The sequence below is a fragment of the Ictidomys tridecemlineatus genome, chromosome 2 (genome assembly GCF_052094955.1).
Source record: "Ictidomys tridecemlineatus isolate mIctTri1 chromosome 2, mIctTri1.hap1, whole genome shotgun sequence".
Taxonomy (NCBI): domain Eukaryota; kingdom Metazoa; phylum Chordata; class Mammalia; order Rodentia; family Sciuridae; genus Ictidomys; species Ictidomys tridecemlineatus.
In genome coordinates, this window is record NC_135478.1 from 92,036,410 (window position 1) to 92,062,371 (window position 25,962).

Here is a 25,962-nt window from a genome sequence, read left to right on the forward strand (position 1 = left end):
TGGTGGGAGGTGGGAGTGGGGAAGAATCATTCACCTTCTAAAATGATAGCAGCAGAGAGTCTTCTGTGGCAGTACCTTGGCTGGTTTCCTGCAGGCCTCCCCTTGGAAAGCCCAGAATAGCCACCTGTTGCACTCTCCTGTGCGATTCTGGCTGGGAGTCAGTTTGACCCTAAATGATTTAACCACGTTGGTTTTGCAGAATTTTTGTGATAAGAACAAGATCCTTCAACCTGGATAATATTCAATCCCTGCTAGCCAAAATTCTCTGTGCCTTCAATGTCTCAGCCAGAGACAGGTGATAGATCTGTGTTGTATTCGTGAGACTAGGAAGTTCAGTTTGCTTTTGGCAAGAGGAATTTTATCAAATAGTTCATTCCACTTCACATAATCATGGCCAGCCTTGGAAAAGTTAGAATTGCCAGTGTTGGTCGTTGCAGTTTCTCGGGGGATGACACCATGGGGAAAGCCAGGGAGAGTTCCTGGAGTGTCAAAGAGCAAGGGGAGTAAGAGCTGCTACCCCAGTGGCCGGCAGGGGGCGCGCGGGCCCGGCTCGAAGCCTCTTTCTGGGCACGTGACCATGGCCCTGACCTCTCGCTTTACGGTCAGATGCCCCGGCAGGCGGCAGCCGTTGCCATGGGGATGGAGCTTGGGTGGCAACTGTAACTAGGGAGCTGGTGAAGAAGGTGCCTGGTGAAAGTCCAAAACCAGCTGAGGGCTGCAGGAGGCAGGACCCCGGCTTTTTGAGGAGCAAGGTGGGCGCGCTCTATGAGTCTAGGGCAGAGTCCAGGGGCCGGTGGGGGGTCGCGGCCTCGGGTGGCTGGGGGTGCAGGAGGAGGCTACGGCGCTGGGCTCTACCCAACAGACCCACACACCTGTCCCCTCCCCAAGCCTCATGTCCTGCGGGCCAAGGTGCCTGGCAGTTTGGGTCCATCCGGGGGCTCCTGGTGGGAGCAGCGCTTTCTCAGATGGGGAGTCAGCTGCTGCTAGCTTTCGCAGTGGCTTCGCCTCCAACTCATGTTTGTTGTAAGGAAAAAATGAAAATAGTATGTCAGAGGGCTTTTAAAGCGTTCATTTCTTTGCAAAATTAGGGTTGCTTTTATCCTCATAATGACCATTACCTTTTTTCCCCTGCGCTGTGTGCCCGAACTGTGTTGAGCACTTGGCGCCTTATCTAATCTTCACAAGCCCTGAATTTAGTATTATCATTTTGATTTTGCCTGTGAGCAAATTTAGATTCTGAGGGGTAAAGCTACTTGCCTAAGGTCATGGTGCAAGTGAGGCAAAGAAATGGGATTCAATGCAAGGCTTTGACTACAAAACCCATGCTTTAACCACAAAGCTACACTGCTTATTCTCTTATTTGTGTCCTTGGAGTCATTGCTAATGCCTAGGTTATGAATTTTGCTGCCTGTGGGAATGTGAATATATTTTAAATGAATTAGAAGAATCTAAGCATATTCCTAGAAAGATGAGAGGGCATGGAATCAATATTTTTAAGATTCAGACTGTACTTTCCCAAGAATATGACATTCTTGCTGGGTGTGGTGGCACACACCTGTAATCCCAGTTACTTGGGAGGATGAGGCAGGAGGACTGCAATTTCCCAGCCAACATGGACAACTCAGCAAAACCTTATCTCAGTTTTTTAAAAAAATGGGTGAGGGAGCTGGGAACATTAGCCCATGCCTATAGCTTGGGAGGCTGAGGCAGGAGGATCATGAGTTCAAAGCCAGCCTCAGCAACCTAGCAAGGCCCTCAGCACCTTAGCAAGATCCTGTCTCTAAATTTAAAAATATAGGGCTGGGGTTGTAGCTCAGTGGCAGAGCTTTTGCCTAGTGTGTGTGAGGCACTGGGTTCGATACTCAGTACCACATAAAAATAAATAAATAAAAATAAAGGTATTATGTCTATCTACAACAAACATTTTTTTAAAAAAGACTTAAATTTTAAAATATATTTTAAAAAAGAGGGCTAAGGATGTGTCCTTGTAGTTAAGGCCCCTGGGTTCAATCCCTGGTACCTACCCACTCTCCCCCACTAAAAAAAGGGCTAGGGATGTAGCTCAGTGGTAGAGCACCCTGGATGGCCTCCATCCCCAGTAACACAAAAAAATGTGATATTCCTTTTATTCCTGTGTAAAGAAACCAGAGCTGGTATTGTACATTTCATCAATAGGATAGTACACCCAGGAATCAAAATGGGGATTGCTGATTATTATAATCAATATCTCTCTAGAGGAACCTCTACAGAGAAGAATGTCGCATGCAGAAGAAAATGCCCCGGAAGAAGCAGAAGAAAGTGAAGAAACAGACATGGAAGAAGAAGAATACAGTTTGAATTATAAAGAGGTAGAAAATATGGAGCAAAAATCAAAAGAAGATGACACATCAGTATGGAGAGAATCTCAGGAGGAGGAGGAGGGGGAAGTGATGGAGGAGGAGGAGGAAGAGGAAGGGGGAAAGGTGGAGGAAGAGGAGGTGGAAGGAGAAGAGATGGAGGAGGAGGAGGAGGAGGAGGAGGAAGGGGAAGAGATAGAGGAGGAGGAGGAGGAGGAAGAAGGGGAAGAGATAGAGGAGGAGGAGGAGGAAGAGGAGGAGGAGGAAGAAAAGAAGGAGGGGAAAAGGGATAAGGAGGAGTGGAGAGAAGAAACAAAAGAGGAGAAGGGAGATGAGGGAGAGGAGAAGGAAGAAGAAGAGGGTGAAGGTGAGGAGGAAGGAGAGGCAGAGGAAGAGCCTGAGGTGGTGGTGAAGGAAGAAGAGGCTGTTGTAAAAGAAACCGAGGACAAGTTTGGAAAAACTGAGGAAGAAGAGGCTGCAGGAGTCCAGGAGGACATCACAGTGATACCTTTAGAAATCATGTCCATGATCAGTTTGGAGAAAGAATTTTCTAGTTCTCAGTCATCCATTTCAGAAGCTTTCCTGGTAAGTAGAATTGTAATTCATTCCTCCATTCATTCAAAATCATTAATTGAATACTCAATATACACCAGGCTCTGGGGATACAAAACCAAATAAGACACAATCCATTTAATTAAGGAGCTCTAGGGTATGTGTGGAGGCAGACCCACAACTGCATACGTAAAGCAACATGGAGGTGCCGGGATTATGAGATGCACAGGAGATTAAAAAAAAAAAAAGTCAATTTAACCCATTTAGGAGGATGATCAGGACAAGTTCCCTGGAGGGAGGCGTGCACTCAGCTGACTTTAAAGGGCAGTAGGGGTTAGTGGAAGTGGGCTCATCTTAGCATCAGTGCAATAACAGTGGTATTGGCCTCCCCAGTCTGTTCCTAGTGGGGGAGAACTCAGCCCTGGCCCAACATAAATAACTCTGTGTCTAGCAGGCTTTTGGAGACCACCAGTGACACTTAAAAGAATGATTTTATTGTCTTTGCCTGCTAGTAGGCTGAGAATAAATCCAGACTCACCAGGACTCATTTTTTTCTATTAGTTATTGATGGACCTTTATTCATTTATTTGTTTATATGCAGTGCTGACAATCGAACCCAGTGCCTCCCACATGCTAGGCAAGCCATCTACCACTGAGCCACAACCCCAGCCCCTTGGACTCATTTCTTAATACAAAATGTGCCAGGCTCCTGACACGTTATGAAAAACATCTCATAATTCCAAGGTGAAGCTAACACCAAGACTGGCTGGTGAAGAATGGAGGGAACAATAAATAGGAGAATGTGCAGGAGGCACTGTGTTTAGAATCACAATCTCCTTTTATTTCTTTTTAAAGGAAACCCAAGGAGATAAGTCTTCCTTACCATCAGACAATTCTGAAATAAATGAAATTTTAAGAGATCTCAGCTCACAACATTCATTTCTGGATTCAGAGCAAATCAATAATGAGATTGATCAGACAGATTGGCAGTTCCCAGAAGAGCTTGAGGAGAAACCTGGAGAAGCTCCCCAAGACACCGTGGAACAAGCAAAAGGGGATTTGATATCAGAACAGGAAGCCACAGAATCAGAAGAGGATGAAAGGACACATGAAAAGAAAGAGTCATACAACCTCACTGAAAAAGGAGAAAAAGAAAGGGCCTCCAAGGAGTCCCTGGTGTCCACCACCACAGAGGATTCCTTGTTCCAAAAGGATGAGAGCACCCCTGTGTACCCTTTGGTAAGCATAAAGTGCATCTTCATTTCCCTGGTGCTTGGAGAGTATGGGAAAACCAGAGAATTGCATGTGTGTCTGGAGAACGTCCCACCAGAAAGATGCTTTTTAAGCTAAGAACTCTGGTTGGACATGTGTGATGCATGGGAACATGAATGCACCATCTGGGTTCAATACTGTTGCTCAACGGGCAGGAAATTCCATGCATAGTTTGTTGCATAGGGTGCTGTTTTGAGCGAGAGACTCAAAATCTCGTCCTCCCTCTCTCCCCTTGACTTTTCTCCCTCTCCTCTCACCCTCTTTCCTTTTCTTCTCCTTTCCCACCTTCTTCTCCCTCCTCCCTCTTTCTTCTCCTCTCCACCTGCCACGTTGTAACCTCCCGGGTCCCTTCAGTTCTTTCCCTTCCCCTTCTTGCCTCACCTCTCCGCCCTCCACTGGGTTAATGCCTTTATGGGCTCCCCAAATCCTGGCCAGAAAAGTGACACTTGTGATGAAAGTGGAGACTGCTTTGCAAAGCACCAGCCTGTCCCAAGGTCTCTGCCTCTGCTGCTGATATTCCAGGGAAGCACCATCTGGGAGGCATAAAAATATTATCATTTACTCAGAGAAGGAAAAGCAGGGTTTTTTTTTTTTCTTTTCCCCCTTCTTCTTCCTCCATCTGCTACTTTCAGAAAATCATTTCCTAGGATTTGTCCTGTTTTTCTTTTTTCCTGTAGTCTTATGCCTGTGGAAAGTTTGCAGCAACTGATGGCATATAATGTACCCAACATAGCTCCTAACACAGTGACCCACCATGGGTGTTCTATACTGTATGATGCAGAGGACAAGGACGATGGGGAGTGGAGTCATCCAGTGGGGAAGGCAGACTGCTACAAACCTCCTTTCTAGAGATTTGACCTTCTTTGAGCAGGGGTCCCCCTCAGCCTGCAGTTGTTCAGCCTAAGATTTAGACTAATGGGGCTGTGGGCCCATCCAGACTTTGGTCTTATTTCTCCAGCTCACCAGAGCTCAGGTAGGATGGCCGTGAGAGCGAGGAATCCATGCTCAGGCTGCCGCTGGCCTCCAGGAGAGCCACTCCCCAGTTCTGGTTCCAGTCGCCTTTGGTCTTTCTGAAGGACCAAAACTTTCCTGGATCTTTGCAAGTTTCTTTAGCTTTTTGGAAGTACCTTTCTCCTTTATTATTTTTCTTTTGTTTAAACCAATCAGTGCTCTTTGTAAAGACATCATACAACATAGACATGTCTGAAGGAAGAGCCCTCTCCCACACCCACTCTCACCCATCTCGCTTCCCTGGGAACCCCTGCTCCATCTGGGAGACTGTGTCTTTCCTGATCTTTCTCCTGACGAACACCAACATACTGTGTGCTCATAGGGTGCACACACACACAGCTCACATTTGGTTTAATTTTTTTTCTTTTTTAACCACTGAGATATTCTGCATTTGTGGAGAAAGTTTGTGGAAAACTCGGTATGTCTTGGAAGGTTTCTGATATCGGTGCCTGTAGCTCCATTTTTCCTTTTTAAATGTAACTGCTCACTTCTCTGTAGCCATTTATGTTTCTTCTAATTCCTTCTTCCCTCTCACAAAAGTTGCCATGGCGAATGTGCTCCTCCTTCTCTCTTGTACCTCGGGTGGCCACCTTTTTCTTTTGAGGTCCCCTGAAAGAAGTCACAATGCTACTGGCAAAAGACATAACCATGAATTCCACCCAGCCAAGAAACAAAGTAATCATGTTCTTATGAGCACGATCTCAGGAATATCACACACAGAGAAGTTCAGGCCTGACAATAAAATTTTATTTTTCACATCAGCATGTTTTAGCAAAAGGCTGAGGTAAGAGGTGGCTCCCTCCTAGTCATTTGTCCCCCACATTAGAGCTGATATAGAATATAGGGATTAACACTCTGCTAGGTAACGAGTCCCATCATCACTGGGTGAAGGCAGCCCAGTTGACCTGGGAAGAGCTGCTGTAGCTGAGGAGAGGAGTCTGTCCAGAAATGTTTGCTTTTTATAACTAATTTACAAAATGAAAAAATTAATTTTCAGGATGAATATGATGATCCTTTTAGGATTAGCGACTTTCCAAAAAGAACAATTTCATTTGCATGAATCAGCTTTTAAGAACCAAATATTAAATAATTCTGTTCCTAGAAGTTGCAGTTTGAGACAATTATGATTCTATCGTTCTACCACTCACGCCCACACAATAAAAGATCTAAATAGAAATATAAATTATAAGGAACAGGCACATGGAAACAGAACAGGACAGAGAATGAAGAATGAAGGAGAGGGAAATTGGCCATATTACCTGCTATGTCTGTCATGGGGAAAAATGTATGGTATATCCATTTAACTTTATAAGTACTTAGTTCAAAGATAAGAAAGGAAACTTTCCTGATTTTGTTTCTATAGTCCAATATAATTCCCTGATTTTTAGCATCTCATCATCCAAACATCACTTTCTACATTCTTCCATGTTTGATTAATTGTCCCTAATTTTTTAAAAAGAATTTTAAGTTATTTTACTTATCTATTTTTTTAAAAAATTGAACTTAAGAGGATTGAACCCAGTGCCTCATCCATGCTAGGCAAGTGCTCTACCACTGAGCTACAGCCCCAGCCCCCTGGTTAAATAAATAAATAAATAAATAAATAAATAAATAAATAAATAAATATTATATATTTTTTTTAAAGAAGTTGATGGACCTTTATTTTTTTAAAAATTTATTTGTATGTGGTGCTGAGAATCGAACCCAGTGCCTCATCCATGCTACTCAAGCGTGCTACACTGAACCACAACCCCAGTCCCATGGTTAATTTTTAATAGACCTTATTTTTTTTTTAAAGAGAGAGAGAGAGAGAAATTTTTTAATATTTATTTTTTAGTTTTCGGCGGACACAACATCTTTGTTTGTATGTGGTGCTGAGGATGGAACCCGGGTCGCACGCATTCCAGGCGAGCGCGCTGCCGCTTGAGCCACATCCCCAGCCCAATAGACCTTATTTTTGAGCAGTTTAAGCTTATTGAAAATTGATCCCAAAGTACAGAGAGTCCCCATCGGCTCCCTTGTACCTCCCTCTTCCCCAGGTGACCCTTTTATTAACATCCTGCAAGAGCAGTACATTTGTTGGCCTCGGTGGGCCAACATTGACAAATCATTGTTAACTAAAGTCCTTGGTTCACGTTAGGGGGTCACTCTGTGCTGTATGCTGTGTGGGCTTTGACAAGCAAGGAATGATGTATATCCACCATTTCAGGATCTTTCAGGAGAGATTCACTACCCTCGGGATCCTTGTGCTCCACCTATTCCCTCTCCTTCCTCCTGCTGGGCCCTGGCTGCCACTGGAGTTGTTGTCACTGTCTCTGTCATTTTGCCTTTTCTAGAATGTATGGAGCCCTTTTAGATGGGCTTCTTTTACTTAGCAATATGCATGTAAGGGTTCTCCATGTCCTGCTGTGGCTCGGTAGGCCATTTCTTTTTATCATTGAATTGTATCCCATTGTACGGATACACCACAATCTGTATGGATACACATAAGATTACTACAAAAACAAGCTGTCATTGAATTAAAAGCAGTAGACTTTAAACATAAAATTATAATAAAAAGCTTTTCTATTCAATTAAAAGTAATAAATTTAGCTGGGTTCAATGGTACATATCTGTAATCCCAGCAATTTAGGAGGCTGAGGCAGGAGAATCGTAAGTTCAAAGCCAGCACTTCAGCAACTTTGCAAGGCCCTAAGCAATTTAGCAAGACCCTTTCTGAAAATGAAAAATAAAAAGGTCTGGGAATGTGGCTCAGCGTTTAAACACCCCTGGTTTCATACCTCATATCTGCCCCCCCCAAAATATAATAGGTTTTAGTACCTATAATTTTTTATTTAATGAGATTTTTATTTTGGATTTATTCCTAGAAATGTGGACCTTTTAATTCTTCTAAGGGAATTTTGTCTTTTTATCTTTTATCTTTCCAGGAAAAATGGTATATAAGAACCAAGTCTTAGGTTGAATACTTGCCTTTCTTGTAAAGTTACTTATTGACTTTATTATCACCTGACTGTTCGCTGTGCTTTCAGGAAGTAATGGAATTTCACCATGTTAACTGCTCACTGTGGGTTGGTGCCTAGTGAGGTATGGGTCTTGGGGAATGGAAGAGTAGGGAATGGTTTCAATTTACTATTAAAGACTTTTTCTTTTCTTTCTTTCTTTTTTTTTCTAACTGGGATTGAACCCAGAGGTGCTTAACCACTGAGGCACATCCCAGTCCTTTCTTGTATTTATTTAGAGATTGGTCTCAGTTGCTTAGGGCCTTGCTAAGCTGCTGAGGCATCCATCCATCCATCCCACTGCCTTTCCTTTTTCATTTGTAAAACCGAAACTCTGCACCCATTTAACCAAATCTCTCCTTCCTTTCCTCCCTCAGCCGCGGGAACTTGCTGTTCTCCTTCCTCTCTCTGAATTTGGAACCATAGCAGTGCTTGTCCTCTCGTGACAGGCTAATTTCCCTTCATGTTTTCAAGGTTCATTCATGTAGCCTGTGTCAGAACTTTCTTCCTTTGAAAGACTGAATAATATTCCACTTTAGGGAAAGATCTCAGTCTGTTCATCCATTCATTCACCAGTGGACACTGGGGTTGCTTTACCTTTTGCTCTTATGAATCGTGCTGCTATGGACATGAGTGTACAATATCTTTTGAGTCTTTCTTTTCAACAGTTTTGGATTTATACTTAGAAATTTAATTGCTAGATCGAATTGTAATTTTTTCCCCAGCACCGGGACATTCTACCACTGAGCTACATCCCTAGTTGCTGCCCTTCCACCTTCCTCACTCCTACCCTGCTTTTTCTTTCTTATTTTGAGACGAGGTCCTGTTAATTACCCAGGCCACCCTTGAACTTGTGATCCTCCTGCTTCAGCCTTCTGAGTAGCTGTGATGTCAGGCACGTGCCACCATTCTTGGTGTGATAATGCTATTTTTAATGTTTTTGATCTTTGATTTCATTTTTAATTATCTCAAATTTTATGATCACATAATTTGCAAATTTATGCGATGGGATATCTCTTCTACTTTAATCCTTCTAGTGAGTTGGCAAAAGCACCATTATCTAATCACACTTCCACAGTTTTCTCACAGTTTTTGTGTTTTTGAATAGCTGTTTAAAGACAATCTTGCATTATAACTCAGTCTGATACAGAAAGTATTCAAAAGTATAATCTAGTTTGCTATTGTATCATGCTGACTTTAAAACATCTGAACTTGCAAAAATGTGTTACATATTCTTTATTTGATATTACACATAAGTAAAATACAGCATTTTATTTTATTTTGGATACTGGGGATTGAACTCAGGGACACTTGACAACTGAGCCACATTCCCAGCCCTATTTTATATTTTATTTAGAGACAGGGGTCTCACTGAGTTACTTATCACCTTGCTTTTGCTGAGGCTGGCTTTGAACTTGCAATCCTCCTGCCTCAGCCTCCCAAGCAACTGGGATTACAGGTATGTAAACACTGCACCTGGAAAAGGCAGCATTTTAGATATGAGTAATTCTAATTAAATTGGATTGGTCAACAAAAATATAAAGTAGACCAGACTGCTTCCTTGTCCTCAGCCACGGCCCTTAACAGGCTGATGAACACAAATTGAAACACGTGTGAGTCTTGTTGGGTTCAGAGACAGTGAAGAGATCTCCTCCAGGATTTAAACTTGTTCACAGAACCAGTCATATAATCTAAGTATAAAACCAGCCTTCAGTAGGCATTAAATGGCCTTCACCACCCTGTGAAAGGTTGGACATTACTAATGAATTCTAACCATATCTCTGGAAAGGAAGAATGGTGATCATACTTACTGAACTGGGATTATCATCAAAACTTTTTAAAAAATCATATCCATTGAACTACAGATCAATTTTTTATTTGAACCAAGCCTGTCCAAAAAAATATTCTGCCAGGGCTGGTATTGTAGCTCAGTGGTGGAGTGCTTGCCTTGCATGTATGAGGCACTAGATTTGATCTTCAACACCACATAAATAAATTAAAAATAAAGCTATGGTATTCATTTACAACTAAAAAAAAATCTGCCAGCCATTCCTGATCTGAATTCTGGTGTCTGTCATCAAGTAAATGATGGTGCATGCAAGAAAGCCATGAGGCATTCTGTTCTGCAATAAACAAGCCTGTGGCTATTACTCGTTAGTAGCTTTTCTGAGTTTTTCAGATAGTTTTTGTTCTGGGAGTTTCCTTTTTGAGATTCTAAATACTCTATCAATGCTCCCTGTCCCTAGGTGACACCTGTCTTCCTGTTGGGGAACCCAGGCCTGACATGCCTTCCACCCAAGCAGTCCGAGGCTCAGCCCAGTCTTGCACTGGCTGCTCTTCCCTTGGTGTGGCCCTGGGCACCCTTCTGAACAAGAACCTTCTTGTCTTTCTCTACATCACCCATTTTTATCTTGCAGCAATTTCTCTGCCCTGTGCACCTCTTATCAGCTTATAAGACTTCCTCTTATAAGCTACTACCCATTCTCTTCTCTTCTTAATTTTTTGGGGGGATGGGTACCAGGGATTGAGTCCAGGGATGCTTACCACTGAGCAACATCCCTAGCCCTTTTTATTTGTTTGAGACAGCATCTTCCTAAGTTGCTGAGGCCGGCTTTAAACTTGTGATCATCCTGCCTCAGCCTCCTGAGCTGCTGGGACTACAGGTGTGTACCACCTGCCCATCTAATGTAGGGTTTTGTTTTGTTTTGTTTTGTTTTGTTTTTTGTATGTGTGAGGTTTCTTTCACTGAGTGTCCCCTCTTCAAAGATTCTTTCATATTGTAGCTTGTAGAGCCTTTCTTTTTCTTTTTTCTTTTTGTTTGTGTGGGGTGGGTACCATGGATTGAACTCAGAAGCACTTGATAACTGAGCCACATATTTAGCCTTATTTTTTTGTGGGGACAGGTACCAGAGATTGAACTCAGGGGCACTAGGCCACTTATATTTTATTTAAAGATAGGGTCTCACTGAGTTGCTTAGCACCTCATCATTGCTGAGACTGGCTTTGAACTCATGATCCTCCTGCTTCAGCCTCCCAAGCTGTTGGGATTAAAGGTGTGGACTACCCCACTGGGCTTTTTTTTTTTCTTTCTTGAGATGGTGTCTTGCTGTCATCCAGGGTGGCATCAAAATTCTGGACTCCCACAATTGTTCCTACCTCAGCCTTACGAGTTGCTGGAACTGTTGTCCTGTACCATGTACCCGGCTCACTGCTGAGAATTTTCTTAAAGTGATTTTTCTCTGTGGCACTGGTGCTGTGGAATTCTTCTCTGGGCGTTGGTGCAGGAGCGTGGCTCTGGGCTCTGCACACTAGCATCCTGCTGGTTTTGCTTTTGTCTTCTAGAACTTGACCTGGTCGTTTGGATGGAACAGTTCCCTCCCTGTCTTCTATGTCCGTGAGAAGAACCATAGAGTCCTTCTGTACGTGTCTTCTCACAATGCCGTCATCTATAATATCTTCAGGAATAGCCAGTACCACCTGCAGGTATGTGGGGCTTTTCCTGCTTATAAAGGGCTTTAACTTGCGGGTAGTGTTTTGCTTTGGACTTTCAGGCTGACTTCACTGTATCATTGTCATACTTTCCTGCCTCTCCTTTGAACTACAGCAAATCCTGCTTTTAGAAACATGTTATGTCTATGATTCTAATCAGCATCAGTTGACAAATAGCAGTGGATATTATTTTTATCCTTGCAAGAATTTAAAACATCAGTATTTTTTACATTTCTGCAAAAATGTGGACAATGTAGACTATGATGTCTCCAGAGAACCACAATGAACACAAGGACATCTGTTCACCAGGGAGTCAAGCCTAATGAATACTTAGACTCCTTTCCAGTTTCCAATGAGCTTGGATCCTCATAACCAAGCTGAGATGTGGGTATTAACATACCCATTTTAAAGAAAAAGAAACTGAGGCTCAGAATAGTTTAAGTGACTTGCCCAAGACTGTGGGTGGTAAACAGTGACTGGAGTTCTCTTGACCTGAATATATTTAGGAGGTCAGTGGGCCTCCTGTCCCTCCCTCCCTACCGTAGCTCTCTTAGTTTAACCCTGCCTTCCTCCAGTGCTCTGTTTCCTTCATTCTTAACATTTTACCCCTCTTATTGTCGTCACTCATCTACTTAACTGTCCAGTTTCTTGGTGTCTGACATGCCACTGGTTGACCTGGTGAACAGGTCTGTGTTATATTTTCATTGACGTGCATTGTTATAGGACCCTCCTTAGTCAATACCTAGTTCAAAACCTTCACAAAGTATTTACCAAGAACCCGGACAGTGTTCAGCACTGAGCCAGGAGTCCAAGACACAAACACGCAGCTCCAGGAGTTTCCTTCCTGGAAGCACAGAAACACTGACATCAATCAGCAGGCAGCAGCCTTGGAGTTTGGTTGAGTGCGCAGCACAGAGGGCAGAAGCTCCAGCCGAAGGGAAGGGAGCTTGTACACAGGCTCTGCTGAGCTGGGAGAGGGAAAGGAGGGTCATGCCCCACAGAGTCCAGCCTCACCAGAGTCAATGGCTGGGAATGGCCTTGACCATTCATCATATCACAAACGTGAATCATGACCACTGCGTTTCTGATTGTGGGTATGCAGTCATGAACAAAGCAAGTGTAGTCCCTGCCATAGTGAGCATCCAGACTAGTATGGAGAGACATCAGACAGGTGAACGCATGACGACATGGTCACACTGTAACAGAGCAAAATTACTCCAAGAAAAATCGGGGTGAGAGAGAATTACTTTTAACTTTTTAAAAAAATGAACCCAGGGATGCTTACCACTAAGTTCCATCCCCAGCCCTCTTTATTTTATTTTATTTTATTTATTTATTTATTTACTTATTTATCTTTGGTACTGGGGATTGAACGTAGGGGCATTTTACCAGTTCTTTTTTAATTTAAAAATTTTAAATGTATTATTATTATTTAACTATTTTAAAGTAGTTAATAGACCTTTATTTTATTCATTTATTTATATGTGGTGCTGAGAACCGAACCCAGTGTCTCACATGTGCTAGGCAAATGCTCTACCACTGAGCCACAACCCCAGCCCCTGTTTTATTATTATTATTATTAAGAGAGAGGGAGAGAGAGAGAGAAACTTTTAATATTTATTTTTTGTTATCGGCGGACACAACATATCTTTGTTTTGTATGTGGTGCTGAGGATCGAACCCGGGCCGCACGCATGCCAGGCGAGCACGCTACCACTTGAGCCACATCCCCAGCCCTGTTTTATTATTTTTAACATTAATGTTTTGGTATTGGAGATTGGACCCAGGGGCTCTTTACCACTTTACCAGTCACTTTACTCTTTACCAGTCCCATCCCCAGTCCTTTTTTTTAAAATATTTTTTTATTTGTTGATAGACCTTTATTTTATTAATTTATTTCTATGCTGTGCTGAGAATTGAACCCAGTGCCTCACACATGCTAGGCAAGTGCTCTACCACTGAGCCACAATTCCAACCCCGCAGTTCTTTTTATTTTTTGTTTTGAGACAGGGTCTCACTCAATCTGAGGGCCTTGCTAAATTGCTGAGGCTACCTCCTGCCTCAGCCTCAGGAGCCCTGGGATTATGGGCGTGGCCACTGCAGCCTGCATTTTGGATTGGGTGGGCAGAGACTTAGAAAGTCTGTTTCTGCTGAGACCTGAGGGATGAGAATGAGCTAACAGGGACAGTTTAAGGGAAAGAACTTTCCAAATTGAGGGAGCTCCACGTGCTCATGTGTGAGGCCCAGAGAGAAGGCCAGGTGGCTGGTGCAGAGCCAGGAGGGAGTGAGGGAGGACACAGGGCCTTCCCCGCAGAGTGCTGCCCTTTCAGGCGTTCACATGCTTCCGCAGGATGCCTCTGTTGTGCGGGGCCACCCTAGGACCATAAGAAAGACTAGGAGGATTGTCTCTCTCCAGAGGGGAACTGTGTCCCAGGAGGTGGGCTGCGGGGAGCCCCGTGGGTGGGTGGGAGATCCCAGGCATCAGCTTTTTCTCAACCTGGGTTGGGGGTTGGATAATGCCCCCACCTCCAGGGAGCCACCGTTCCTGTGGGGAGTGTTTGAGAAGAGGAATTCAGAGAAACCCACCAGGAGATGGAGGAAACCATGGGCAGGCCCACGGGAAAAGTTCCTACCCAGAGGAGCCTTGAAGGGAGCTCAGATCTCTCTGCGGGTCCCCAGTCTTCTCTGAGGTGCATGAGGCTGGGCTCATCCTGGGTGCTTCAGAGCAGTTTCTCCTCATTTCTACAGGGCCACCCCAACCTCATCTCCTGCCTCTGCATCAGTGAAGACAGGCGGTGGGTTGCCACAGCGGACAAAGGACCAGACTGCCTGATAATTATATGGGACACCTTCACAGGGTAGGCTTGTGCAGTCCCTCCCCCTCCTCCTCCCCCCCTCCTCCTCCTCCTCCTCTCCTCCTCCTCTTCCTCTTCCTCTTCGTCCTCTTCCTCTTCGTCCTCTTCCTCTTCGTCCTTCTCCTCCTCCTCTTCATCCTCCTCCTCCTCTTCGTCTTCCTCCTCCTCTTCCTCCTCCTCTTCCTCATTTAATTCCTAAGTGGTCTTGTTCAAAAGAAACATTTAAGTCAACTTTTTCACTGCTGTGACAAAAAGACCTAACAAGAATAATTAGAGGAAGAAAAGTTTATTTGGGGGCTCATGGTTTAGAGGCCTTAGTCCATCAATAGACAGCTTCATACCTTGGGGCTCCAGGTGAGCAGAACTTCATGGTGGAAGGGTGTGGTAGAGGAAAGCAGGTCAGGACAGGGCCACCAAGAAGCAGAGAGAGCGTGTAGTCGCTTCTTTTCCCCCTGATTTCTGTACAGTGTCTGCCACCCAGGAAGCAAAGAACGAGTAACACTGAGGCCCAGAAACTTGGTTAGTTGGTGGCCCCAAGCAGACTGGGCTGGGAGGGGCTGACTCACAGTATCCCAGCACACACAAGCTCAAAGGATAAACCAGAAGTCAAATCGGCCATTTGCAATGAAAACCATTGCTTTCATAAAGACAGATTTTTCTAGTCCCGGGTCAGCCTACCTTTTCTGGGGAAAAAAATTATTTTTCAGTGCTGGGCAAGGAACCCAGGGCCTCGTACTAGCTAGGCAAGGCTATACCACTGAGCTCTACCCAGCCTCCCTGGGAAGTCCTAAGTGGTCATCCCCAAGTGCTCCCTTGCCCCAGCACACCATATGTGTTCCATGCGGCACATTTCCTGGTGGGTGTGCTTTATTGTGTTCCATGTGTTTGCCTGCTACAGAGGCTCTCCCATGCGCTGTTCCTCGGCAGCCCCTCCGCTTCTGACAGCACACCCTGCTCACAACCTTCAGTTGACCTTTCCCTCCTTTAAAATTAGTAGCCTTTCACTTTTTTTAGAGTGGTTTTAGATTAATAGGAAAATCGAAGGATAGTAGAGAGGGTTCCCTGTACCCTTTTATTTACATCTTACACTAGCGTAGTACATTGTTGAATTAAGGAACAATGTCATTATTTACATAGGAGTGTACCTAGATTTGCTTCCTTTCATCCTAATGTCCCTATTCTGTTCTGGGATCCCATCCAGGTGACCACCTTAGATTGACTTGTCATGTCCCCTAGGCTCCTCTGGGCTGTGGTGTCCTCAGCCTTCCCTGGTTTGCAGTTTTAGGGACCGGGGCTTTCTAGGGAGCCCTCCAGGGGAATGGGTCTGGCGTTCTTCTCATGGTAGGACCCAGAGCCCTTGACCCACTGCAACATCTGAGACGTGAACCACAGTAGGCATTGTCTGCTAGGTAGATGGCGAGTCCTTTCAGTCCAGTGTCGCAGAGACCAGCCCAGGGCCTAGAGAGGAGGTCAGCAAGTCCAGGCTTGGACATGGGAGCCTAGGCCCAGGCGGTGGGATTCTGCACCCTCCAGGTCTGCTTGGCAGCTCATGCCCCTCTTGCTGGTGACACTGGAAGGGAGTCTCCAGGAATCAAGGTGGCCACCCTTCAGTGCCCTTCTTCCTAATCATGAAGCTCAGCATTTGTGCCCCCCTTTCTTCTAGTGCATCAGCTGAGGAATTGAGGGACTTCTAGGGGCCAGCACAGCACTGCTCAATGCATGACACACAGGCTGAGCTGGCCCGTGCTGAACAGGAAGCAGAGAAAGTGAGAGGAAGCTTCTGGGAACTCAGTGGCCCTCTGACCTTGCCACAGTGTTTTTACTTTATGAAAGCATTTGTCTGCAGTAGAGTGACAAATTTAGAAAGAGTCCTTCACCTCAGGTAGTTTGGGAAATGCTAGCAAGAAGCTGCGTGGGCAACTGCGCGTGGGCAGACTGCTGTATTGCTTGGGGCAACAGCTGCCAAGCAGTAGGCTGGCTTAGCTGGGAATGGGACTGGGAATTTGAAAACGAGAGTGAAGCTCGGTTTAATCACTGGGAATACAGTAGATGTCCACCAAAGTGGAGGGAAAGAGCCCTGGAGTTCCAGAAAGCAAAACCGCAGCGTGTGGTAACGCCTATATGCTGACTTGGTGGATTCCTGAGTGACATGCTAGCCATGTGGCCAGGAGGAAGAGCGCCCAGGCTCTGGGGCCACCTGGCTTCCATCCCAGTCCTGCTGTGTGCTTCCTGTGAGGACTGGCGGCCTAAAGAAACCAAGTGACTTTCCCATTTGTGGAAAAAATGAGGCTAATACCTACTGTTTGACTTCTTGAGGCTGCTGTAACAAATTACCACAAGTTGGGTGGCTTAAAATAGCAAAAGTTTACTCTCTCATAGTTATGGAAGCCAAAAGCCCAAAATTAAGGTGTCAGCAGGTTGGTTCCTGCTGGGGTCCCTCCCCTGGCTTCCACTGCTTGTGGCACCCCTCAGCGTTCCTTGGCTGTGGATGCAGCCCCCCAGCCTTTGCCTCCATCTTCGCAGGTATTTCCCGCCCCCCACCCCGTGTCTCTCAGTCTTCATTCTTCCCTGGGTGTCGGGCCATCCTCATCCAGTATGATTTCATCTTGACTAATTCCATCTGCAAGACCCTGTTTCCAAATGAGTCATATCCTGAGGTTCTGGGTGGACAGGAATTTGGGGGCACACTGTTTGGCTGACTCTCACAGGATTGTTGTGAAAACCAGGTGAATCCGGTGAATCCACACCTGGCCCAAGGTAGATGCTCATAGCGGGGGTTTTCTTTCATAATCCCTGGCCTAGAGGCAGACAGCAGCTCTAGATTCTCCAACAGGAGCTTAAGGCCCTGGTTGGGTGTGTGGGGAAGGGAGTGGCAAGTCCAGGGGAATGAAAAGGTTAGGCAGAAGTCCTGTTAATGTCCTGGAGCGAGGGTCAGGTCCCCCAGCTTCCTGGAGATCTCCACAGGCCATGCCACCCAGTCTCCACCCTTACCTTACCTGGGTCTCAGTGGCATCTGACACTGCATTTCCTGTGGCTTCTCTGATACCACAGCCCCCTAGTTCCCTTCTGCTATGGCCCTTCCTTCTAGTCTCTTCTCAGGATCCCCTTCCCGGCCATCCCTTGAACACCACCTATGGTGACGAGGCCACCAGCACCATTGTTCCCCAGATAGGAGAGCCTAATCTCAACAAGGGCTCTCTCAGCATCCCCTCTTCTTCCTGATGAGGAAGTGCTAGAGAACTCTCTACCTGGATGTCCTTGGGCCTCTCCTGCTGAAATATCGCTCCCAGACTGCCTCGGTGACCTCCCTACTGCCTGGCCTCTCCTGTCTCCTCCTGTCTCCCCTCTCCCCTCCGCTCTCTCACCTGGGCTATTGCAACAAGCTCCTGCCTGATCTCCCTCCCAGCAGTTCACTGTGTGACTCATTCTCCATGACACAGATCTTATTTCATTGTGATAAAATATACACGACTTAAGGGATTGTGGCTGGGTAGTAGAGTGCTTGAGAGGGCCTGGGTTTGATCCTCAGCACCACATAAAAATAAATAAATAAAATAAAGATATTTGTGTCTAACTACAACTAAAAGAAATAAAAATAAAATATATGTATATACGCAACTTAAAATTTACCACTTTATGGGCTGGGAATGTGGCTCAAGCGGTAGTGCACTCGCCTGGCATGCGTGCGGCCCGGGTTCGATCCTCAGCACCACATACAAACAAGGATGTTGTGCCCGCCGAAAACTAAAAAAAAAAAAAAAAAAAAAAAAAAAAAATTTACCACTTTAACCATTTAAAAATGTGTAATTCAATGGTATCAATTATAGCTACCATGTGCAACCATCACCACTATTTCCACAAACTGAGTGGCATTTTTATCACTCAAATAGAAACTCTGGACTCATGAACTCCCCATGCTGTCTTGCCCAGGCCCTGCCTTCTGCCTCTGTACATGTGTCTACTTTGGAAATTCGTGAAATCCTGCAATATGTGGCCTTTTGTGTCTGGCTTCTTTTACTGAGCATGTTTCAAGATTCATCTGTGTCATAGCATGTGTCAATGCCTCATTCCTTTTGATGACTGAATCAACATTCCATTATATAGATAAATTACATATTTATTTATTTATTATTTTTGCAGTATTGAGTGTTGAATCTAGGGATGCTCTACATTGAACTATATCCCTACCCCCCCCCCTTTTTTCTGTATTTTTTATTTTGAGACAGGGTCTTGCTTAGTTGCTAAGGCTGGCCTTGAACTTATGATCCTCCTGCCTTAGGCTCCCCAGTAGCTGGGATTACAGGTATGTACCACTGTACCTGGCTTATCTGTTGATTTTGATAAAAATGTATTTTGATGAAAACCCAATTATTTTAATCCACTTCAAATGAAAGCTAAAGTCTTGGCTAGCTTTCATCTCCATTCCTAGTGCTCTTTCCAACCTGGCCACAAGGGAAAGTTACCACCTCATGCAGCAGGATGTCCACAGAACCTGTCGCAGAGGCCTGTCACCTGTGCCTCTTCCCCTGGACAGAGCTTGGCCTGTTATGAGCAGTTCTGGCCTGTTGATCTTTTATTCATTATGAAGCTGTTCCCCTGCTAGATGCAGCATCTTGAAGGGAGTGACTTTTTTTTTTTTTTCGAAATCGAAAATAAAGCATATCTGTGATTAACAATTCAAATGTAATGTGGATACAAGTTTTGTGATCTCCCAAATGGCTTTGGGACCCAGAAAAGATTACTCAGAGAATGTTTTGGCTTTAGAATTAATATCCTCTGTATTAAAGTGACAGATTACAAACAAAATGCTTCCTTAAGCATTTTGTTCACTTACTCATTTATAAATCTAGCATATTTTTGTAATCACTTTTGAGAAAGCTTGGATTAATGTTTGGCTTCACAAATTTGATTATTAGCTCTTTTTTAAGCATTTTAAACTGCATTTATAAATTTAATATATTCAGTTTTACATGTTTTTAGTAGTCTAACAAATTCTTCACTGGTACTTAAGTAATTCTTAGAAATCTAATAAATTTAGTCACAAATATGGCAAATCTTAAGTTGTCTTAAGTGTTATAACATTGTACAACTTAATAGGATTTCAATTTAAAATCATAAGTCTAAATCCACTATGTGTTTTAAATTAGAATCAAATCTAATCTGGTAGAAACTTTGATATGTCAAATTCTCTTAAACATTATGCATTCCTTAAAAAAGAAGAACAAATTTTCTTATCATAAATATGTTACTTCTATGGATTTGACTGACTTCTCCATGTTCAATTCTAAATGTCTTCAGAGATGAGATACATTTTCCCACTGAGAACTCCACTGTATCACTCCCAAGAATTTGAGGGTTGCCTTTCAAGTGAATTGTGAAATGACAGAACCTGAGTAGGTCCCAGCTGAGACACGGACTTGGTTAAGGCAGTTGGGATGCCAATGTGACAAACTTAGGCCCGTTTAAATTCACTGTGAACAGTACACCACAGTGGAACAAAGTGGGGCGCAGCCTGCTTGGCTCCCATCTTTTTTTTAAATATTTTTTTAGTTGTTGATGGACCTTTAATTTATTTATTTGTATGTGGTGCTGAGGATGGAACCCAGTGCCTCACACACGCTGGGCAAGTGCTTTACCACTGAGATACAGTCCCAGCCCCTGGCTTCCATCTTACTGCCACCCACTCTCCCCTCACAACAGAAGCATGTGGACCCCCAACCCCATGTTACAGCCCACCTGCTCCAGGGCTGCTGGGGTTTCTTGCTTTCTTTGTCTGTCTCAGGTATGTCAAGGTCATCTGCTTAAATTCTGCACACGTCAAGCTCCACCTAAGCTGTACAGTTGTAAGTCCTTACCAGGGACATGTACAGAATCATGCAGGTAGAAAAGGAAAGTCCCTCCTTGGCCAGACCATCTCCAAACTGCAACCACCATGGACAGTCTGCAGTCACTCCTACAGGCCTTTCTCGTACATATAAATGCCCTCACACCCTGAGGTTTTGGGTGGACAGGAATTTGGGGGCACACTGTTCGTCTGACTCTCACAGGATTGTTGTGAAAATCAGGTGAATCCACACTGTGTGCCACAGTCAAAATGACACTATGGCTTTGTTTCGTGATGTGCTCTTCTCACAAAGTTCTCGGTCACTCTCTCAGATCTATCACGTTCTTTTTGTGGCAGCCAAGTTTTTCCACTCGATGGCTTTGCCATAATAGTTTAAAATAATTCTTATTTTAACAGGTTTGTTTTGCTTTTTTTCATTTTCCTGTTAACACAGCGTCACCAGGAAGATGCATCTTGGTTTATTTTGTTTAATTTTCCTATTATTTCTCTAAGAAAAGTTACAGGAGTTGCAATTGCTGGGCCTTAGAGTACAGATAGGGTTTAAAATTCAGATAGTCACAGCTACATTGCTCCCAGGAAGGGGGTGCTTATTTGTTCTCTGTGTGCAGGGGGCACCCATTTTCCTGAACTGGGCCTTGTCCTAGTTGTGGTTTTTATATTTGCATCCTTCATGCCTGGTGAAGCGACTCACATTGAATTGGCACCTGGAAACAGGTGACAGGGCCACTAGAGCTCGTGCAGGGTGAGCTCTAACACACAGCATTCGTGTCCTCTTCCCTGTTAGGCTGTTGGTTGTTACTGAGGCAAATTCACAAAACATAAGATTGGCCATTTGGATGTGTGCAGGTGGTTGGGCGTTTAGTACATTCCCAATGTTGTGCACTCATCCTTCTGTCTAGTTCCAAAACATTCTCATCCCCTCAGAAGGAGACCCTATACCCAGTAGGAGCAGAAGCCTCCCATCTGCTCTCTAGCCTCTGGCAACCACATCTGCTCTCTGTCTCTGGATTTGCCTGCTCTGGACATTTCATATCAATGGAACCACAGAATGCATGGCCTTTGTGTTTGTCTTCTTTCACTAGCATGTGTTTTTGTGGGGCAGGGGAGGGATACTGGGGATTGAACTCAGGGGTACTTGACCACTGAGGCCCAGCCCCAGCCTATTTTGTATTTTATCTAAAGACAGGGTCTCACTGAGTTGCTCAATGCCTCACTTTTGTGGAGGCTGGCTTTGAACTTGAGATCCTCCTGCCTCAGCCTCCCGAGCTGCTGGGATCACAGGCATGCACCACCGCACCCAGCTAGCATCATGCTTTTAAGTTTTGTCTGCATTGTAGCCTGTGTCAGGGCTTCACTCCATTTTATGGAATAGTGAGTAATAATGAATAAATTAACTTGATACAGATATTCTTATGTTGTTATTAGTGATTAATAATGAATCAATTAAACATAAATATCCTATTGTGTAGATAGACCACATTTTGCTGTGTTTTTGGAAGGTTTGAGCTGAGCTGGATGCTGTTCCTCCCTGTCCTGTTTTGCAGGATTCCTGTGCACACCATATTTGACAGCTGCCCAGAAGGTAATGGCATTAGTGCAATAGCCATTACCCGTGATGCCAAGTATCTGGCAACCATCTCAGACGCTGAAGTCCAGGTAAAGGGCCCTCTGGGTTGGCCTCAGCAAGCTGGTCAACCTGTCAGGTGTCCCCACAGTCAGCTCTGCTCCAGCCAGCTGGCCTCTGAAGTATTCCCAGGAGATGACCAGACTCCATGGTGCAGAGTTGGCACTTCCTGCTTTGTGGCTTGGCTTGTGGTCCATTGCTTAGTTGCCTGATGTTACTGTGTCACCACAAGGGACATAGCTCTCTGCAGCAGCCCTCAGAGGCCTTCTCACTGTGCTCTCCTTTGCAGAAAGTGTGCATCTGGAAGTGGACTTTGGCAGTGGAGACACCGGCGTGCAGTCTCCTCCTCCCCAAAGAGTATGGTTTCCAGGTAGGTCAGTCTGGTCTTATAACCCTCAGCCTGACCTCACACTGAAGCCAGTTCAGAGCCTACCTTTTGCTTTGGTAGAATTCTGCTGTGGTGCAGCAGCACTTTTAAAAGACTTTCATATCCCAGGCCTTGTTTATCTTTGCTTAGAAAAGCTAATATAGTTCAAGCACTTATTATGTGCCAGATTTGGCTAAATTCTTTACTTACATGATCTCACATAATCCAGGCAAACATGCTAGCAAGGAGATATTAATGTCTGCGGACTATTAGTAATTATTCAATAATCGGTCTGAAGTCACCCAGCTAGCAGACTTTCCTCTTCTAGACACGTGCTCTTAACTGCTTCTAACCTTATCAGAAGCTCATTGAAGTATGGAGAGAAATTATCATTATTCTTCTCAGTTTACATGAGGTGACTTGCCAAGGTCACCTACAGCATTTCTGCATAGTCTCTTACTTTCTTGTGTCACTCCTGTCTCCCATGTTGTCACAATGTCCCTTGGATCCTTCATTGGTTATACATCTGTTGAGGATGTGCCCTGTGCCGGGCACCTACCCGGCTCACAGGGTCTAAAACCCCCAAAGAGGGTTTGGGTCACTAGACTCAGCAAGATACATGTCTTTATGCAGTCCTTATGCTCTGATTCCCTCCTTTCCCTTCTGAAAAAAAAATGTCCTTATTTCTTAAAGTGGCACTAATACATGGTCAGGTATGTGTGGTGACTTGGCGTGGGTTTTCCTATTGCCATGGGTTTTCCTATTGCCGTGGAAAGTGCCTTCTGGGCTCTGTAGAGACTGCACTGGTCTGTGGGTCACTCTGGGTGCTGGTGTCTTCTTAATAATATTATTTTCCAGTCCTTGAGCACCAGATGTCTTGTGTTTATTTATATCTTCTTTAATTTTTTTCAGCAGTGTTTTAATTTCCTTTGTACAAATCTTCCACATCCTGGATTAAATTTATCCCTGTGTGTTTGATTCTTATTTATGCTCTTATAATTGTAATTGTTTTCTTAATTCCCTTTACAGATCATTCGTTGCTAGTGTATAGAAATGCAGGAGAATTTTGCATCCTGTGACTTTGCTGAATGCACTATTTAAATTTACATTGATTATGATTAAATAGAACTTCAGATGGGTTCCTCAGTATTGCTAGCTGCCCTGGAAGTGCTCACATGTGGCTGTTAGGTACTATATTTGGCATCACAGATCACGCGGAGCGTTTCTATCATTGCAGACAGTTCTGTTGGGCAGCTCATACCCCCTCCCCTAGTGAACTCTGCCTTCTTGGTACCCTAGCTGAACAGGGCATGTGGCCAGAGAAAGCCGCCCAGAGAGCTGATTCATGTGACCTTGAGTTCAGCCATTAAGAGCAAAAGAGCTCTCTGCTGTTCTGGCTGTTTTGGTGGCTGGCTAGCCTGCTTCCTACCTCACCGTGTACACACACACACACACACACACACACACACACACATATTGTTGTGTTGATGTTAAATAAAGCACAAATGCAAAATATGTATATTTTAAAGAAGAAAACAAAATGTACCTGTGAACTTACCACTGATCAAGACATGGAACATGACCCAACCCTAGAAGCCCACTGTGTGTGTGTGTGTGTGTTTGGATGTTTGATTTGGTACTGGAGATTGAACCCAGGGGTGATCTTCCACTGAGTTACACCTTCTACACCTTCAGCCCTTTTTATTTTTTATTTGATTCAGGGTCTCACTAAATTGCCCAGGATGGCCTCAAACTTTTGATCCTTCTGTCAAGGTCTCCCGAGGAGCTGGCATGACAAGCATGTGCCACCATGTCCCTCTTTGATCCCTGTCCCCAATCTCATTTGCTTTCTTTTCTCCCTGCAGTGAACCACTATCCCAAGTTTTGTGTTATACATTCCCTGTTTTCTTTATACTTTTCTCTATTTATGTATCCCTCAATTCCATCTTATTTAGTTTGACCTGCTTTTGACCTTGATATATTTGAAGTATATTTTATTGCTTCATCTGCTCAGCATTGCTTCTGGGACTCATCCTTGTTGGTTGCCGAGCTGTGATTCTTTCATCCTCACTGTTGCTCTGAGTGTAACACAACTTACGCTGGTGATGGGCGATGGGCTCCTTTCATTCCTCTTCCACTCTTCCCACCCCGTGGCTCTATCCAAACCATGCTTGTTGTGGTCTCCGGCATGCCAGTGGGATGACCATGTTAGATCTCTTTACTCTTCGTCTGTGAGCCACTCCATCCATGGCTTACAAGACACTTTTTGTGCTATCACAGAGACCAGTCTTTCTCTGGCTCCTTTGTGGATTTTTTTCTTTCATTTGCATACATTATAAATATTGGTGTTCCTCAAATTTAGTTCTAAGCCATCCTCTTTCTTCTCCTCCTCCTCCTGCACCTTCTTCATCTGTTTTAATTCGACTTCCTCTTTCTCTATTCTCTTTCCTCCTCCCTCCCTCCTTCTCCTCCTCCTCCTCCCCCTCCTCCCTCTTTTCTTTGTAGCTTTCTTTTTTTTTTAAAGAGAGGAAAGAGAGAGAGAGAGAGAGAGAGAAAGAGAGAGAGAGAGAGAGAGAGAGAGAGAGAGAGAGAGAGAGAATTTATTTATTTATTTTAGTTCTCGGTGGACACAACATCTTTCTTTGTATGTGGTGCTGAGGATCGAACCAGGGCCGCACACATGCCAGGCGAGCGTGCTACCGCTTGAGCCACATCCCCAGCCCCTTTGTAGCTTTCTTGAGTGTTCTCATCCATTCTAAAGATGCCCTGAAGTTGTTCCTCTCCCCTACATCTCTCCTGCCATCCTGTCCAGGCCGTATTCACCTCTACCTCGTGACTACAGCTCCTTACCCTGGGGCTCTGAGCTCACTCTGGCCTCACCCCTGAACACTTTACCCCTGCAGGCACATGATGTTCTTTAAATGAGTAAAATATATATGTCTCTTTTACTTAAACCCTTGTATGATTTCTCATTACCCTTAAAATAAAAACAAAACACCATATTATGGCCTCCAAGGTCTGATCTGATTCATTAATCAATCTTCCAACACCGAATTCTATATAAGTGAACTTGGTTTTTTTTTTTTTTTTTTTTTGCTGTGGGCTTTGGCTTCTTTAAAAAACTCAGTCATTTTGTTCCATGCATCAATAGTTTATTCCTCTTTATTGCTGAATAGTGGCACATGGTTATGTTACAATTTGTTTATTCACTGTTGGTGGACATGAGTTGAGGCTATTAAAAATTAAGTTGCTATGAATGTTCATGTACAAGCCTTTGCATAAATATATGCTTTCATTTTCATGGTAGTTTTCTTTTTCTGCTTTCCTTTCCCTTTCTTTGTTTCTTGGCACTCTACCACTGAGCTATATCTCCAGCCCTTTTGTATTTCTTTGAGACAGTCTAAGTTGCTTAGGGCATCACTAAATTGCTGAGACTGTCTTTGAATCTCTATCCTCCTACCTTAGCCTCCCAAGCCACTGGGATTACAGGTGTATGCCACCATACCCGACAATTGTTTTTATTTTTGAAGGATATTTTCCCAGGTAAAGAATTCTATTTTCTTTCAGCAATTTGAAGATAAGACTCCATTGTCTTCTGACTTCTTCCATTTCT

The 25,962-nt window shown here is 44.3% G+C and overlaps 1 protein-coding gene across 5 annotated transcripts in view; it reads left to right on the top strand.

Annotated features, from left to right (window-relative positions):
• The first annotated feature begins 576 nt into the window (after positions 1–576).
• The window catches only part of Cfap251 (cilia and flagella associated protein 251), an 83,034-nt gene continuing 57,648 nt past the window's right edge, over positions 577–25,962 (top strand). For 3 of the 5 annotated variants that reach the window (XR_013434842.1, XM_078039243.1, XM_078039245.1), the window contains exons 1-7: positions 577–752; positions 2,236–2,921; positions 3,744–4,127; positions 11,513–11,653; positions 14,407–14,516; positions 21,903–22,014; positions 22,272–22,352. Coding sequence is in view for 4 of the 5 variants with exons in the window: in XM_078039243.1 (XP_077895369.1) it covers positions 2,256–2,921; positions 3,744–4,127; positions 11,513–11,653; positions 14,407–14,516; positions 21,903–22,014; positions 22,272–22,352 (1,494 nt within the window). In the remaining variant the exon portion in view is untranslated. The remainder of the gene's footprint in view (positions 753–2,235; positions 2,922–3,743; positions 4,128–11,512; positions 11,654–14,406; positions 14,517–21,902; positions 22,015–22,271; positions 22,353–25,962) is intronic. The other 2 variants (XM_078039242.1, XM_078039244.1) reach the window with 2 other exon arrangements.